General features: G+C 44.4%; 1 protein-coding gene across 4 annotated transcripts in view; it reads right to left on the bottom strand.

Moving 5' to 3' along the window:
- The window catches only part of ZDHHC23 (zDHHC palmitoyltransferase 23), a 249,215-nt gene that overhangs the window by 102,618 nt on the left and 131,546 nt on the right, over positions 1-15,051 (bottom strand). For all 4 annotated transcript variants that reach the window (XM_086935590.1, XM_086935593.1, XM_086935591.1 and 1 more), the window contains exon 3: positions 9,558-10,262. In XM_086935590.1, the coding sequence (XP_086791716.1) occupies positions 9,558-10,262 (705 nt within the window). The remainder of the gene's footprint in view (positions 1-9,557; positions 10,263-15,051) is intronic.

The raw sequence follows: 15,051 nt of genomic DNA, 5'->3' as shown, positions 1-15,051 counted from the left end.
GCAGCAAGAGGCTTTTGCCAGACCTCCAACACAGGTTCAAGAATAGCCTCATTGAAAGGCAAGAGAGGATTAACAACTGAAGAAGGCGAATGGATTACCTCGGTTAATAAATTGGACTTTAACTCAGTGGTAGGGAATTGAATGTCCAATAATTCAGCCGCCTTTCTAACCACAACGTGATAAGGGGCCACCTCCTTTGAAGGAGTATCAGAATCAGGAGAAAACTCCCATTCAGGTGAAATGTCCAGGCCACTGGCCTCTCCCAATTCAGCAAAGTACTCATCTGAATCACATAGTTCACCTTCTTCCAGTTCCAAACGATACCTCCTCTCTTCTAAAGCTCTCTGAGCCTCAATCCTGGAACGAATCCTCGGCACAGGAGTCGACGGATTCATAACTGACTCCATCGGATTCGGAGTCGGCGCTGTGCAAGGATCCGATGGCACCGCTTGCGCTGAACGAGGCCGGACAGACGGCGCCGATGAGGATGTAAACGCGTCGGCGCCCTCGGTGCCGGGAAACTCCAAGACAGCGCAGTCTGAAGTAAAGGCATAAAAGGGGCCTGGGCATAGGCCTGAGGTACCCCCAAATTGAAAGCTAATGGACCCATGGGACCCGCAGGTGCACCAGAGGGGTACATTGAACTTGCAAATACCCCATACATGGCATTGAGGTAATGAGAAGGGTCCTGACCTGGAGCTGGGAATGGAGGGTAAGCTCCTGGTACTGACTCCGAAGGAGGTGTTCCTGTATTTGGGTCAGCCGGCGCAGATTTCGGAACTTCTTCTGATTCAACCTGATCATCCGGCACAGGATGTTCTTGATCTGGAGCCGGAGAATGGACCGAATCCGGAGACTGAACCGGCATCGGTGATCGACGCGGAGAGACTTCACGTGAAGCCAACTTCTCTGGCAAATCCGGATTCGATAACGAAGGAGAGACATAATCTCTTCTGTGACGTCGGGCGTTGTCGATCTCAGCGCCGCCTATTTATCAGAACGATGCCTTGAAGAGTGCTTCTTCTTATGTTTCTTCGGCTTCGAGAGTCCCGACGCCGACTTCGAGCCCGACCTGGATTCAGAACGATACCTCTACCTTCTCCTACTTTTCTTCTTATCCTTACTCATCCTGGCCATAAAAAGCTTTGCCTGTCTCTCCTTCAATGCTTTCAGGTTCATTTTCCTGCAACTTGGACATCCATCAACGTCGTGGTCTGAAGACAAGCACCAAACACAGTCTTCGTGCAAGTCCGGGATGGACATCTGCTTACCGCACTCTTTGCAGGGCTTAAAACCTGACTTCCTCGCAGACATCGTCGAAAGATACAAGAGAAACAGAGGAAAACAGGTAGAAACACAAAGTAACTACGCAGAGTCCCTAAAATCCATTGGCGTCGGCAGCACGGAAAAAGGGAATGGACGTCATCACGCCGACGAGGGCCTATTGTTAATCCAGTGACGTCAGCGGGGTCGCAAGCAGAGTCGTACCCTCTGTGACGTCGTCCAGGACCTCGTCGGCGTGGAGAGCTGCAAAGTTTCCGATTGGCTGCTGTGCAGGGGGATATTCACAATGTGAGGAATCCACTGGCAGATGTATACATCAGAAGGTGAGCGTCAATACGCAGCTCAAACTCCTATATATAACTTAGTTCATTAAGTATTTCTCACCGAATGGACGTTACACATAATATAAACGATCCGGAAGGACGAATGTCCAAGATGTAATGCAAGTTCGGAGGATTTGTTTCACATGGTATGGTCCTGCCCGTTATTACTCTACTAGTGGGAAGAGGTGCTTGCATGCCTCTGGGAGGTTACGAGATGGGGAATCCCTAGAGATTCAGCAGGTTTTGTTGGGACTGTTACCCGTGCCAAAGTCCAAGAAGCTAAATAGACGGTTTGTTCTCCTAGGGCTAGTCTTGGCTAAGAGACACATATAGCATGGCTTCGTCAGAGGCCTCCCCAATTCTAGGAATCGGTAAGAGATGTGTGAAAAGGCAACCACAGACCTGGTATAGACGAAATTATTTCGGAAGGGTGAGAGAATTGTTGATGATCTCCAGGCATGGTTCTCTATGTTAACAGAATTAAGAGAACAGACCACAGAAACCCGTGCGTCCTCAGATGAAGGGGCTTCCTCCTAGCGGGAACAAGGCGGAAATACTTAGAAACCACAGTGCTCACGAATAATTTAAAACTTCTTTGCACGATTAGGTAACCAGACACGGAACAGAAGGGGGAATTAAGAGGTTATACCAACATGATGCCAGATGGCAGTATGAGACAGTGGACTATGTGGACCTAGATATTGTTAACATGAGAATTTGAATGGAAAAATGGTGCATATGTCCTGATATGATGTTCACATGATTCAAAATGCCCAAAAAGATTTTTTTTTTTTTTAAAGTTATATAGGCTAAAGCCTGAAGTACCCCAAACATATAAAAGGACTTTGCACTGGGGATGGAAAAGCCTCAGCGGTTAGGCCATTTGTATTGCATAAGATTTAAGAAGGTAGTCAGGTATTTTATCTTAAGAAATCTCACAATAGTAAGGAAGGATCTTGGTACTAGTTAACCTCTACCAAACACATGGGAGTGGAACATTTTCCCTCAAGTAATCCTTCTAAGTCGTATTAGGAGAGCTTACATATTGTATTGCCACTGTAATTTATGACACATTTACAATACTCAACGCAGAAGACTATTGGTGATGCTGAGAAGCCAATGATAAAGGCTATGAACCTGATCGGTTCCCTGTGAAAAACAAGGATACGTTAGAAGCCACTAGCATAGTCTTTTGATTATGGCTCATTTTGACATGGCAGAATGCCTAACTTATTTATTGTGAAAAGCATATGTTAAAGCCAATAGGCCTTTAATGGTGGATTAGTACTGCACTGTGTGGGTTGCCAGTAGACAGGTATTTTGTTACATAAAAACGTATAGATTACTGTAGTAGGCAATGGTTTTGGTGCGGATTAGCTCCTCTGACAAAAGCAAAGCAATATACAGATGTATATTGCTTTGTAAACTGTAATTTTGTACTTTTTGATTTTATTTCTGTATACCTGCGGATTGCCTTGTAGGAATGCTTACAGAAAACCTTGTGGGTTATGATGACAAGCCAATGATCAAGGCTGTAAGCCTGATTAGTTTACTGGGAAATTTTATGCAAGAGGCCAAAAGGTCTGATCTGTTTATTATGATACATCATGAGGGAGACAGTAAACCGGACTTATTTATTGTTAAAAGCCTATGTTAAAGCCAGTAGCCTTAAAGGTCAATAGTTATTACACGGAGTGAAAGCCTTTAGGCAGGCATCTTGTTACACTGATTTTCACAGACTGTCTTAGCAGTCAAGTATTGTGGCATTAGTTACTCCCTTTTAACAAACCCCAGGGGAAGATTTGCACAGTGATAATCTCTGAACAGCCTTTCAACAGGGACGGATGGGTTTAGTTGTCTGGGAGGCTCTTAATAACAAAATTCCTCAAAAAATCCACACTTCTATACTATACATAGAGCGCTCTTCCCTGCCATCGCCTGTAAAGAGTGCCAGCCTTCAGATTCTGGCTATGACAGGGAACAGAATGAGGCAATAGATCAGGCCACTGGAGCCACTGGCATTTTGAATTATAGAATTTGTTCATGATCACATATACATCCATCAGAAAAGGAGTGCACTTTAGAGTCAGAGTTTGGTGGCCAGTCCTTCCACTTCCTCCTCTTTTAGGCCCCCTTTCATTTCTTTCTTTCTCTTGTATTTAGTTATACTTTAAGCGAGTCCTGTAGCTCCCCAGATTGTGTTACCAGGCCACTTGCTGCTCATTTAAACTGCTGTGCGCAATGCTCTACACAGCCGGAGCTTATAAACAAGGCAGCCAATTTGGATTAGCATGGTCCATCATGAATAATTATTTTTCGGTTCCAGGCCACATTTAGAAGCATTTTGTCGGCCATAGATTTGATTGACAACGATACACTATGCACAATAACACTACAAGATGATCTTGGAATGGTATTGTGCACAGCTAATCACTGTTTTCCCAATTTAAGACGGCTGACGTGTTACTTCCAACCCTATCCATCATACTGGAACTTAAAAGCAATGGCAAACTATGCCAACACCACTGCAAGATGACCATCCAATGCTATGAATAATTTGTTTTTTTTATTACGGGCCAAACCCATTCAGGCAGAAGCATGTTTTCTTTTTCTACTTCAATTTTTTTTAACTGACCTAGCATATGCTTGTTAAATTAAGAACTAACACCCCATATCACTCCCCCCTTTACGGCAAAGATACTGAAGAAAGCCATCAACTGCCAACTCACAGACTAACTGGGGTTCAACCACCTGCTCTGTCCCTCCCAATCTGGCTTCCACTCGAACCACAGCACAGAAACAGCCCTCATAGCTACCACTGACACCCGACAACATCGGAGCCATCATCGACTGCAGGGAATCAGCAGCCCTGATCCTCCTCGACCTGTCAGCAGCCTTTGACACCGTCCCCCACCCCCTCCTCATCCAAAGACTCCACTACATTGGCATCCACAGCCATGCCCACAAGCTGCTGTCCTCTTTTGCCACCGAACGCACCCAAATAATCCGCTTCCTGCTGTACACCTCCGACCCCTAGAGAATCATCTACGGTATAACCCGCGGCTCCTCACTTAGTCCAACACTGTTCAATGTCTACATGACCCAGCTGGCCCCCATCACCAGAAGCCACGGTCTCAGCAGCATCTCCTACGTTGACGATACCCAGCTCATACTCTCCCTAACCGAAGACCCTGACTCCACCAGATCGAGATTCCAGTACGCTATGACAGACACTGCCAACTGGATGAAAGCCAATAACTGCCTCCATCTCAACATTGACAAAACTGAGTTCTCCTCTTCGGAAGACCCCTCTCACCGTGGGGTGACTCCTGGTGGCCCTCCGCTCTTCACCCACACCCATCCCCACCACCGACGCCCACAACATCAGAATCATCGACAGCGAACTCTCCATGAGACAACAGGCCAACACTACTGCCTTCACCTGCTTCAACACTCTCAGAATGTTGTGAAAAGTCTTCAGATGGATCCTTATTGACACCAGGAGAACCATCACCCACGCCCTCATCACCAGTAGATTCGACTACAAGAACACCCTCTACGCCGGAATCACCACCCACCTCCTCAATCGCCTCAAAACCATCCAGAATGCAGCAGCGTGAAACATTCTCGGCCTGCTCAAACTAGCCCACATCACCATCCACCTCCATAGCCTGCATCAGCTCCCTGACAAGAAGAGATGCCACATCAAACTGCTCATGCACGCCTATAGAAACCCTTCACTACTCGGGACAATAAAACCTACACAACCGCCCGACCAGCTCCCCAGCTCACCAGAAACCTGCAGTCTGCCGCCCCTGCCATCACCACGCATTCATTGCAACTGAATCAGGTCGCTCCTTCTCCCACCTCACAGCCAAGTCCTGGAACGGCCTCCCCATCCACCTCCGAACATCAACATCCTTTGCCGAGGTCAGGAATGGACTAAAGACCTGGCTGTTCTAATAAACCTTCTCACGCTAGCGCCTGGATACCGCTTGGGATGATTAGCGTGCTCGCCAAAACTCAGATTGATTCATTTGTGTTTGTATTTTAATGTGGATGGGTAAGAGTGTGAATCTAAGCCATAGTAACTGGTTTAATGCATGGATTTAAGAGTGACAGAGGGCATCTATGATGACTTGAGTGCCTAAACTGAAGATGCACTTTCATATATAAGCAAGACTCACTACCTGCCAATGCTTTTTCTTCTACGGTGAAGGAGAACAGAGAGGACTTAACTAGAATGGATGTTATTGAACTGCAATGCCTTGCAACTTTGCACTCAAACTTGTAAATAAAGTAAAATTGGTTACTACTTTGGACTAAGCAATGATTGTGTGAGTAACAGTGTGTTCTGTATTCCAACGGCCTTGTAAGCAACTCATAGCTTCGTTGTCTATTTACAATTAAAACATTGGAATGTGGAGCACTCCAATGAATAGAATGGAGTGCTCCGGATTCTACCGGGCGGTAGAAGACCGCAGAGCAACATTCCATTGTTTTTGTCACAGCTGCTGCTGTGAACAAAGGCCTCTTGGAGCCCAATGAGATATAAACCCCCTCGGGCTCCAAGAGGCCTTTGTTTTGAGTAATTCAAACAATCTGCCCTCTAGTGGCAGAATCTTCTAATAGCCTTTGAGCCCTCCTAGTGGGCTCTACCGGCCATTAAAGGCACGCTCCCTTGTTTAAGACCCTCGCCTCCGGCTCAGGCCTTTAAGGCTGGGGAAGCTTTAATGGCCGGTAGAGCCCGCTAGGTCGGGCTCTAAGCCTATATCATGTTCCTTTTGCTTTGACCTTTCCACACGAGTAGCAGAAATGCAAACATACCTCAGACTATACCTTATAAATGAAACTGTTAATCACACATTTCTGGCACATGGGAGGAAAGAAAACAATGGTTGAACTAGTATACACTTCTCTTATGCGTCCAGTGTCAGACTGCAGAATAGAGGTGCTTGAGCAATGGATCCAGATGGTAAAAGCACAAGTACTTTCACTACTGGGGACTGATCCAAGAATCTCAGAGAACCACCTCTCAACACGTTTGCAAGTGCACTGTATGATTCAACAAAAGAATTTCAGATATTAAAAAGCTCAGCAACACAGGAATATGCGGCCCTCTCACTTTGCCTTTTTTTAAGGACTAATCAGTATTCCATTAATGTAAGGGCACTGAAGGTGTAGCTCACAATCCATCTCTCTGCAGCTCAGCCTTTACTGGCCTTGAGTTGCTTTGGGAGTCTTTCTGGAAAAGGTTCACAGCTACTGGGTTTATAAAACGTATGACCAAAATGCAGTTCTAGTGCAACCACACACCCATCTGGGGAACAGTGTTGCCACTTGGACCTCATCAAGTCATTCAACAACCAATATACCGGGGCATTTCGGCATGTAGTATTCGGTCAGTCTAATTTTTCATAGACAGACTGCACGTTGTGCCTCTGGTTATGCTCTGGAAGAAAATAAGTACTTCAGAGATAGACTGCAACACAAGACAATCTCTTTAGGGCAGTATATCCCCTCCTTATTCTAGCGGGAAAATAGCCAACAGTGCCAAGTATATGGCTCTTGAGGTGGTATGGGGTTCAGAATAGCCTGTCAGTTGGCGCAGGATATTTTCTGGTGATGTATTTTATGGCCACTGGGAAAGCGAAATCTACTGCCAAACCATGTTGGTCCGACTGTAAAAGTAAGGACTGAAAGGACTTTTGTAGCAAAAAACGAAATAAAACACTGGCACCTTAAACCTATTAAAAACATTACAACAGTTTGTTACATTTAAAAAATCAAAACGAAGCCTGAATTATAGTGGACTAGGATTAGCAGTAAATTAGAATAATGTGCTAGTAATGGCTTGGGAATGTGAATGAGTGTTAGAAGGAGGACAATCGTTAATTATTAGGATCCCAGAGTGTATTGGGAGGGATTTAATACATTCTCCGAGCACTCAGCAAATCACTCGAGATATTGGTATCAGTAGTTTTGCTCTTAATCTTCAGCTCTTCATTTTCATGTACAGCATACTTTGCTCTTGCCAACACGTGTTTCACCCACACTGAAATATTGCAGCTTACTTCTTCAGGGCTACAATAGTAAATAATACATTGTATGAGGTAGGAGAACTATGGCTAAGGGACCCCAATTTTCATCACGTGTCTGAAAAGTTAGCGTGAGAGATCATGGACCATTCTGCCGAGGTGCAGAAGAGAAGTCATATAAAACAGAGAGTACCAACCAACCTTCATTAACCTTGTACTCATTAGTATGTAACCACCACGACCTATTAGCACATCGTATCATGTGCCAATGTGTCCCCCATGTAAATACAAGAGAAAAGAGTGTGTCCAGAATTTGTTTTTAAGTGGAACATAACATTGTGTATAAATGTGTTTTTGCAAATGTGGTGTTCTGTAAATGGAAGGTTTCTTTTCTAAGATATGAAAAAATATGTATTTGCTTTGCTAATCTAAATAATTTAAAATAAGCTAAATAAAGCAATAAGAACCCTAGAATTGATGTCTAGGGTATTCCCTTTAAAGTGTGCAAACTAGTCCTTCTGGACACATTCTTTTCTCTTGTATTTACAGTGGTCCAGTCCAGGAGGTTTTAGGACCCGAGCCTTCTTTGTTCTCAATGTGTCCCACATGGCAGCAGTCTCCCTACATATATGCTACAATGTGCATCACCGAAGTAATATCACACAGCATCACACTGGAATCACCTTGTCCAGTGATAATAAGGTATACACAATGTCTTGCTCATCACGGAAACTGTTTCTAAAGGTATTAAAGAAAGACTCCATTGTAAACTGAAAAGTACATACTCTGTATATTGGCCTGACTGGACTTCTACAGACCGTAAATTCTAGAACGGTCTCGTGTTGGGTAAGATACTCTAAAATACAGCTCTCGTGCGGTAAGACGGTTGACTGACAATCGGAAGTTAATGTCCTTATTTCTATATTACCTTTAGAAATAGTTCCTATAACGAGCAGGACATTGTGTATACTTTAGTACCACTGGACAAGGCGAGTCCAGTGTCATACTCTATGATATCGCTTGGGTGATGTGCATTTTTAGAGTATGTGTAGGGAGACTGCTGCCATGTGGGGCACATGATGATATGTGCTAATCACTTGAAATACTTGCATAGTAATGAGTACAGAAGGTTGGCTGGCACAGTTTTTTTAATACACCTCAGCAGAATGGTCCATGATCTTGCACGCTAATTTTTTGCATGCTAACTTTTCAGACACATGGTGAAAAATGGGGTCCCTTACCCATGGCGATGGGATCTATAATTCCTAGTTATCCTCCCTCATACAATGGATTATCTACGATAGTAGCCCTGAAGAAGTAAGCTGCAATATTTCAACACAGACGAAATATGTGTTGGCAAGGGCAAAGTATGATGATGTACGTGAAAATAAAGAACTGAAAACATAGAACAAAACTACTGTGCCTCGATCTCAACAGTGATGTGCTTAGTGCTTGGAGAAATGTATTTAAATTATGGACTTTCCTACGGAGAAAGAATTGGTGTCACTCCTCCAGAGCACTGCACTTGTATGCGTTTGTGGTTTACTATTTTTAACTGATACTGATGATAAGGTGGTAGTGTGCATCTGTTTCCCAGCCACCGATCTATTTGTAATTTTGTAACGGGAGGGAATAAATATACAAAACACAAAAAGCAATTGCATGACCACAATGGACTATCTTTGCCAACCATACCAAAAATAATGTAATTTTTGCAGGAGGCATTCTTATAATTCAAATATAAAACTGCTGATTCTAAGACACATCACAGTTTCTGCAGGCAACGTGGCCACAGGGTTTCACATATGTGCCCGGGTAATAACATTTTTACTCATTATGGAGCTTGACCACTGACCATACACTGTTGTTCATGCGGTAGAACTTGCCTTCTGTTACAGGAATTTGTGCTTACCAAACACAGTGATGATCCAGTCTGCTGACACATGCACTACAAATCCGGCAGTGGCCTGCACGGGCCGGCTTAACGAGTTTACATGTCGAACACCAGTTTTTCTCAGTGATTGCAGGGTTCTCGGACAACAATCTGGCACAGCCAGCAGTGTCATCTTCAGCTGAATACTTCATGTCACTCCCAGATATTGGTTTGTGAAACCCATTTGACCGTACTGTCCTTCTGTTCATTGAATCTGGAGAGCCCTTGAGGGAGGATCCAATGCTTCTGGTCTGGATGTTGAGGTATCCAGGATCCTTCTTTGCTTGAGTGAGAGCTCCCAGCATTAGCAGGAGTCCGCAGGTGATGGTGATCACCTGAACGATTCCCACATCACCTCTTGGAACCACTTCTCGAAGGAAGGTATAGTACATGTAGCCCAGGGAGAAAAGCCCCAGGCTCAGAAAGAACAGCGTTTGCCCTTTGTTCCTGTGGGTGAGGTAGTAGTACCAGAGCACCACCACAGGAAGTGATGTCAGGATGATGATAGTCAGCAGGTAGTGCAAAGCTGCAACGTGGAGGAGGGCAGGAAGAAGAATCAGAGGAGGAACAAGGCTGATTTCAATTTGTCGGGCACCGCTGACCCAGGGAATACGAAAACGGTCCAAAATGGTCTCTACAGTTCTCTGGAGAGTCTCTGGTTTAAGAGGTTTGCAGTTTATCCACCTGTAAACAGATTGTGTAGATGTTAATGTATGAATGACAAATGTCCATTAAAATGTGAATACCCACAATAAAGCACATAAACTGAAAAAATTAAATATATTTACTTTGAGCTGAAAAACGGAAAAAAAATAAAAATTAGCACCAATTCATTTAGGCTGCTACTGTACCGTAATGGTTTTTCACAATGTTTAATGTACACAGTCTAGTTGCGTTTCAAGAAAGTAAATGTTATACTGCTGTGCTTTTCATCTTCCTTGCACCACTTACATTACACGTAACAAATCTAGCATTCAGATTAACCCTTTAGTCTCTGATGGCCAAATCCCTTTTCACATGAGCGCTTCCCTCTCCCTGGCACTTCCCAGGGAAGCAATGCTGCCCAGAGGTAATCACTCTTAGACTGCAAGTTACTAGAATCTCGTCCCACAAGTTCATGCAGCCCAGGCTCTTGCGCATCGCCAGCAAATCCATGAGGCTGTTGCTCCAGAAGCGGATAAGGGTTAACTCAGGAAATGTTAGTTCATAATAACTATAGTCCTGAGATAAGGAGGCTGCTAAACAGCAGCAAAGACACTGGAACAGTGTGTGATTATAGATGTTAGGAGAGATGTTCAGTGAATGAGGAACAGCCTGAAGCCGGATTCACAAGAGCATGCCGCAGGTCATGGTAGGGCAGCTGCATCGCGCAGACTTGCAACAGGGCAACATAGCATGCAGACCTCTTAATTAAAAGAGGGTACTAGCGAACTGTGGGAAAGTCACATAATAAGCACCGACCTCGCAAATTGTGATTCCTTAAATGGAATGTATGAAGCACCCAAGTTGCGCGAAAATGGCATAAGGAATCGCAAATTACCACCAACAACAGGTTGGTGATAATTTGCAATTTCTTTCAAACAGGCACATTTTTGCATTTTTCAAAGTGGCATGTGGCACACACACATGTCCCTTAGGGCATGTATGTGCGCCACACGTGCACCCATGCTCATTTCCGGGGTGCAACATGGTGTCCTTTCGACACCCTGGCACACTTGAAATTGCGTTCTCAATTTGAGATTCTATTTTGGAATCACAATTTGAGAAGGTCTTCCCATTCATTCCTATGAGCCTCTAGGCCCATAGGAATGAATGGTGAGGTATTACTAAATTGCGAAACGCAATTTGCGATTCGCAATTAAGGAATATGTAGGATTCGCAAAATGTATTGCAAATCCTACATGCATAGCGTTCTACGATTCTCAAATAGCAATTCTCACAAATTCGCTATTTGAGAATCGCAAAACCTAACATTGATACATAAGTAATTATTGTATCACTGCACTATGAAGATTTATCAGGGGTTCCTCAAACATAGCTGATATTTTATGTCACCATCTTGCTAATGGGCGCCTTCTCATTCCTCCTCTCTATCCACATGTAAAACCATGCTCTCAACTTTGACTCATCTCACTACCTCCCCTTTCTATCTGTTGTGGAGAATTCCAAAGCATCGCCATGGCACTTTTGTGCAATGACAAGGCTAGATCCAAAAATCTGTTACCGGCTTTATTAGCTTTGGGATGCAAGAATAAGCCCAGCAATCAAGTCTATAATGCGAGTAATGTTCATAATAAATTTCCTAATGTGGAAATAAGGAGAGGTGGGCATCAAAGATATAGCAAAATCTGACATCTCTATATTTTAAAGAGAGTGTGGGACTTGACTTGCCAGCTATGCTTGAAAATTAGAATAGGAAGTGCCAAGGAGGACTTGAAGCCATCCATACTCTGCTTTAGGGGCATGCCTCTGGCTGTTACTTAAGAGCATGCCTTTACCGCATGCAGGCTTTAAAACATCAGTTCCAACAGTGTAATTAGGGATTGCTCAGAAAGTAAGTGTACAGTAGCTATAGTGACAGTTTACACCAACCACTGCAGATCCTCACAAGGCCAGTCCAGTCCAGGTTTTTGATTTGCACTATGTTACTTTAATCTCGGTTCCCCTTATACATTCAATAATGCAATTCTCAGAATACAAAAAAAGCTAAAGCAGATATATGGCACTGCGTGGGCTGTATGAAAAGATGCACTTTAAAAAGGTTGGACTTCTAGCCTTGTTACAGTTGCTTGAAACAGAGATGAGGATAGTTTTTAGGGGAATTAAAACAATTGAAGGATGTAAAGCAGAAAGACTGATTGAGTTGTAAGACATTCAAAACTATTAACTGTGTAAGCAGCCAAGAGTTTTTGGAAATCTTTTTTTTCTTAGTTTATCTTTCAAGGATTTAAGCATTCTTGTCACAATAAAGCGGCATATTCTCATCAGAAAGAGCATACATTTGATTACTAAAGATGTAAGCATAGTTTACAGATAAAGGAGATGACAGTCCTGTCTAATGCATAGAATTGGAACAACCAGAACACAAATAAACAAAAAGAATTGCACTACTTTCCATTTGAATGCAGTCGGGTCACATTAATATCAGTATTCTTGCTTTCACTGTGTACTAGCCAGCATATATCTGCAAGAAAGAAGTGTGGGCCTTCTCTCAAACACAGATCACTAGACATATCGGCTCTTCTCAACTTATGCCCACTGTTGGAAACGGCCATTTCTGCAGGGTTATCCCCAAATGTTTCGCTTCTTCCTCCCTTGTTTTTCCTGACCTGTGGTTGTTATAGGACCCTGAGCACTTTACCACTGCTGATCAGTGCAAAAGTGCATATGCTCTCCCTGTAAATTGTTATTGTGATTGATTATCCATGATTAGCATATTTGTTTTACCAGTAGGTCCCTAGTAAAGTGCACTGAGTGTGCCAGGGCTGGTAATCCGAATGCTGCTAGTGGGCCTGCAGCACTGATAGTGCAAGCCACATGAGTAGCCCTAAAATGGTGTCAAAGGCCTGCCACAGCAGTGCCTGTGCGCAGTCTCAACTGCCATGTTGTCCTGGCCAGTGTACACACTGACCAGGCCTGACCCTTCCCTTACACATTGGACACCCTATGGTAGGCCCCAGATACCCCCCTTGCCAGGGTGCGGTGTAGGTGAAAGGTTGGCCATGTACTAGTGTGGGTGATATGTCCTGATAGTGAAATACTGCCAATTTCTTTTTTCTCTATTGAACGGCCATCTTGCCCATAGGATAGAATGGGAGATGCTGTATCCCATGTGTACTTGCATACCTCCCCATAGGAGCAAGATGGGAAGCTGAAGTCTGGTATCCCTGAACTCAGAATTTGATAACGCATCTTTTAGGAAAGATAGTTTTTAAATTCCGTGTTTGTAAATAGCACTTTTAGAAAGTGGCTATTTTCCTGTTCAACCTTTCTGTGTGCCTCTGCCTGTTTGTGTATGGACTGTCTGGTTTGTGAGTGACAGGGGCAGGGGGTGGCTCCAGGAGACTGGGTGTGCCAGCACTAGGGAATTGGCCCATCTGCATGTAGAGTGGTGGGGAAGAGTAGCACCTGGGTCTGAATAGGGCTGTGCCTGCCTCCCACAATGCTGGCTCCACCTCCTGCGGTGCGTCTGATGTCCTTGGCCCACACTCAATTCAATTCAATTAATTTATATAGCGCGCTACATACCCAGAGGGTCTCAAGGCGCTTGGAGAAGGGTGGGGAATTACTTGTCGAATATCCAGGTTTTAAGTTGCTTTCTGAATGCTAGGTGGTTCTGAGTGAGGCGAAGGTGAGTGGGAAGTGAGTTCCAGGTTTTAGCCGCCAGGTAGGAGAAGGATCTTCCTCACAAAGGAAGAAGACATGCCCTGGCAGAGGGCACCCAGAACTGGTTGGGAGTGGATCCTGGATCCCTCACACATGGAGAACAAAGACCTTTGGGGTATAAAAGTAAGACCTAAAACCCCTGTAAATTAGACTTCTACAATCAAGAGGAACCTCTGCCCGAGGAGATCAACAGAAGAAACTGAGGAGAAGTACTGCCCTTGCTGTGTGTTCTGGGGCTGGCCTGCAGTTTGCTGATTCTGCTGAGGCCAAAGGACTTTGCTGTGTGCTGTGTCCTGAGAGTCTCCAAGAGTCAGAGGAGAGCTGGCCTAATGTTTGCGACTCAGGGATATAAAAGTTTGCCAAGAACTGCTGTATTCTGCCTTGCATCATGTTCTGCTGTTTCCTGCGGCTAATTGCGTGCCCCCAGAGCGGTATACCTGCTGCCCGGCCTGTGAAAGCGCTTGGCTGCTCTTCACCAATACTGAGAGCGCCGTGTCCATCACCGCCACCGACCGGTGAGCAGAACAAGTAGCCAGGACCGGTGTCTCTTACCCACCGCATTGTTAACCCCGGAGTCATCCAGAGGCGCACAACTAGCACTGAGAAGGCGGCATTATATTGTTGCTACAGAGCACCAGTTTCACTATTCTGAAGGGAATTGGGCTGATAGCAAAGAGTGCTACAGAAGTGAACTTTTAACAGAAACCTACCAGTCTGCTTTACTAAGGAAAACGACTAAAAGAACATGACCAAAGTGAACGTTTTTCAAGAGACCATTTTATTGAAGCAGTAATTTATGTATGTGTATTTTTGGGCGTTTTGATCGGACCTAAGCTATATAAAGATACCTATTTTTATAACTACCTGTGTGGTATCAAATTGTGGTGTTTCACAGTGATATTGTGGTGCAAATACTTTACACATTGCCTTGGGAATAAGCCTGTCTGCTCGTGCCAAGCTACCAAGGGGGTGAGCAGGGGTTATCAACAGTGTGTGTTTCCCCTTTACACTGACCAGAGTGGCGGTTTCTGCCTGGCTTTGGCGCAAGCCTCAGCCAACCAGAATTTCAATTTCTAACACCCACTAT

The sequence above is a fragment of the Lissotriton vulgaris genome, chromosome 8 (assembly GCF_964263255.1).
Source record: "Lissotriton vulgaris chromosome 8, aLisVul1.2, whole genome shotgun sequence".
Taxonomy (NCBI): Eukaryota; Metazoa; Chordata; class Amphibia; order Caudata; family Salamandridae; genus Lissotriton; species Lissotriton vulgaris.
This window is presented reverse-complemented; position numbering and strand designations above follow the sequence as displayed.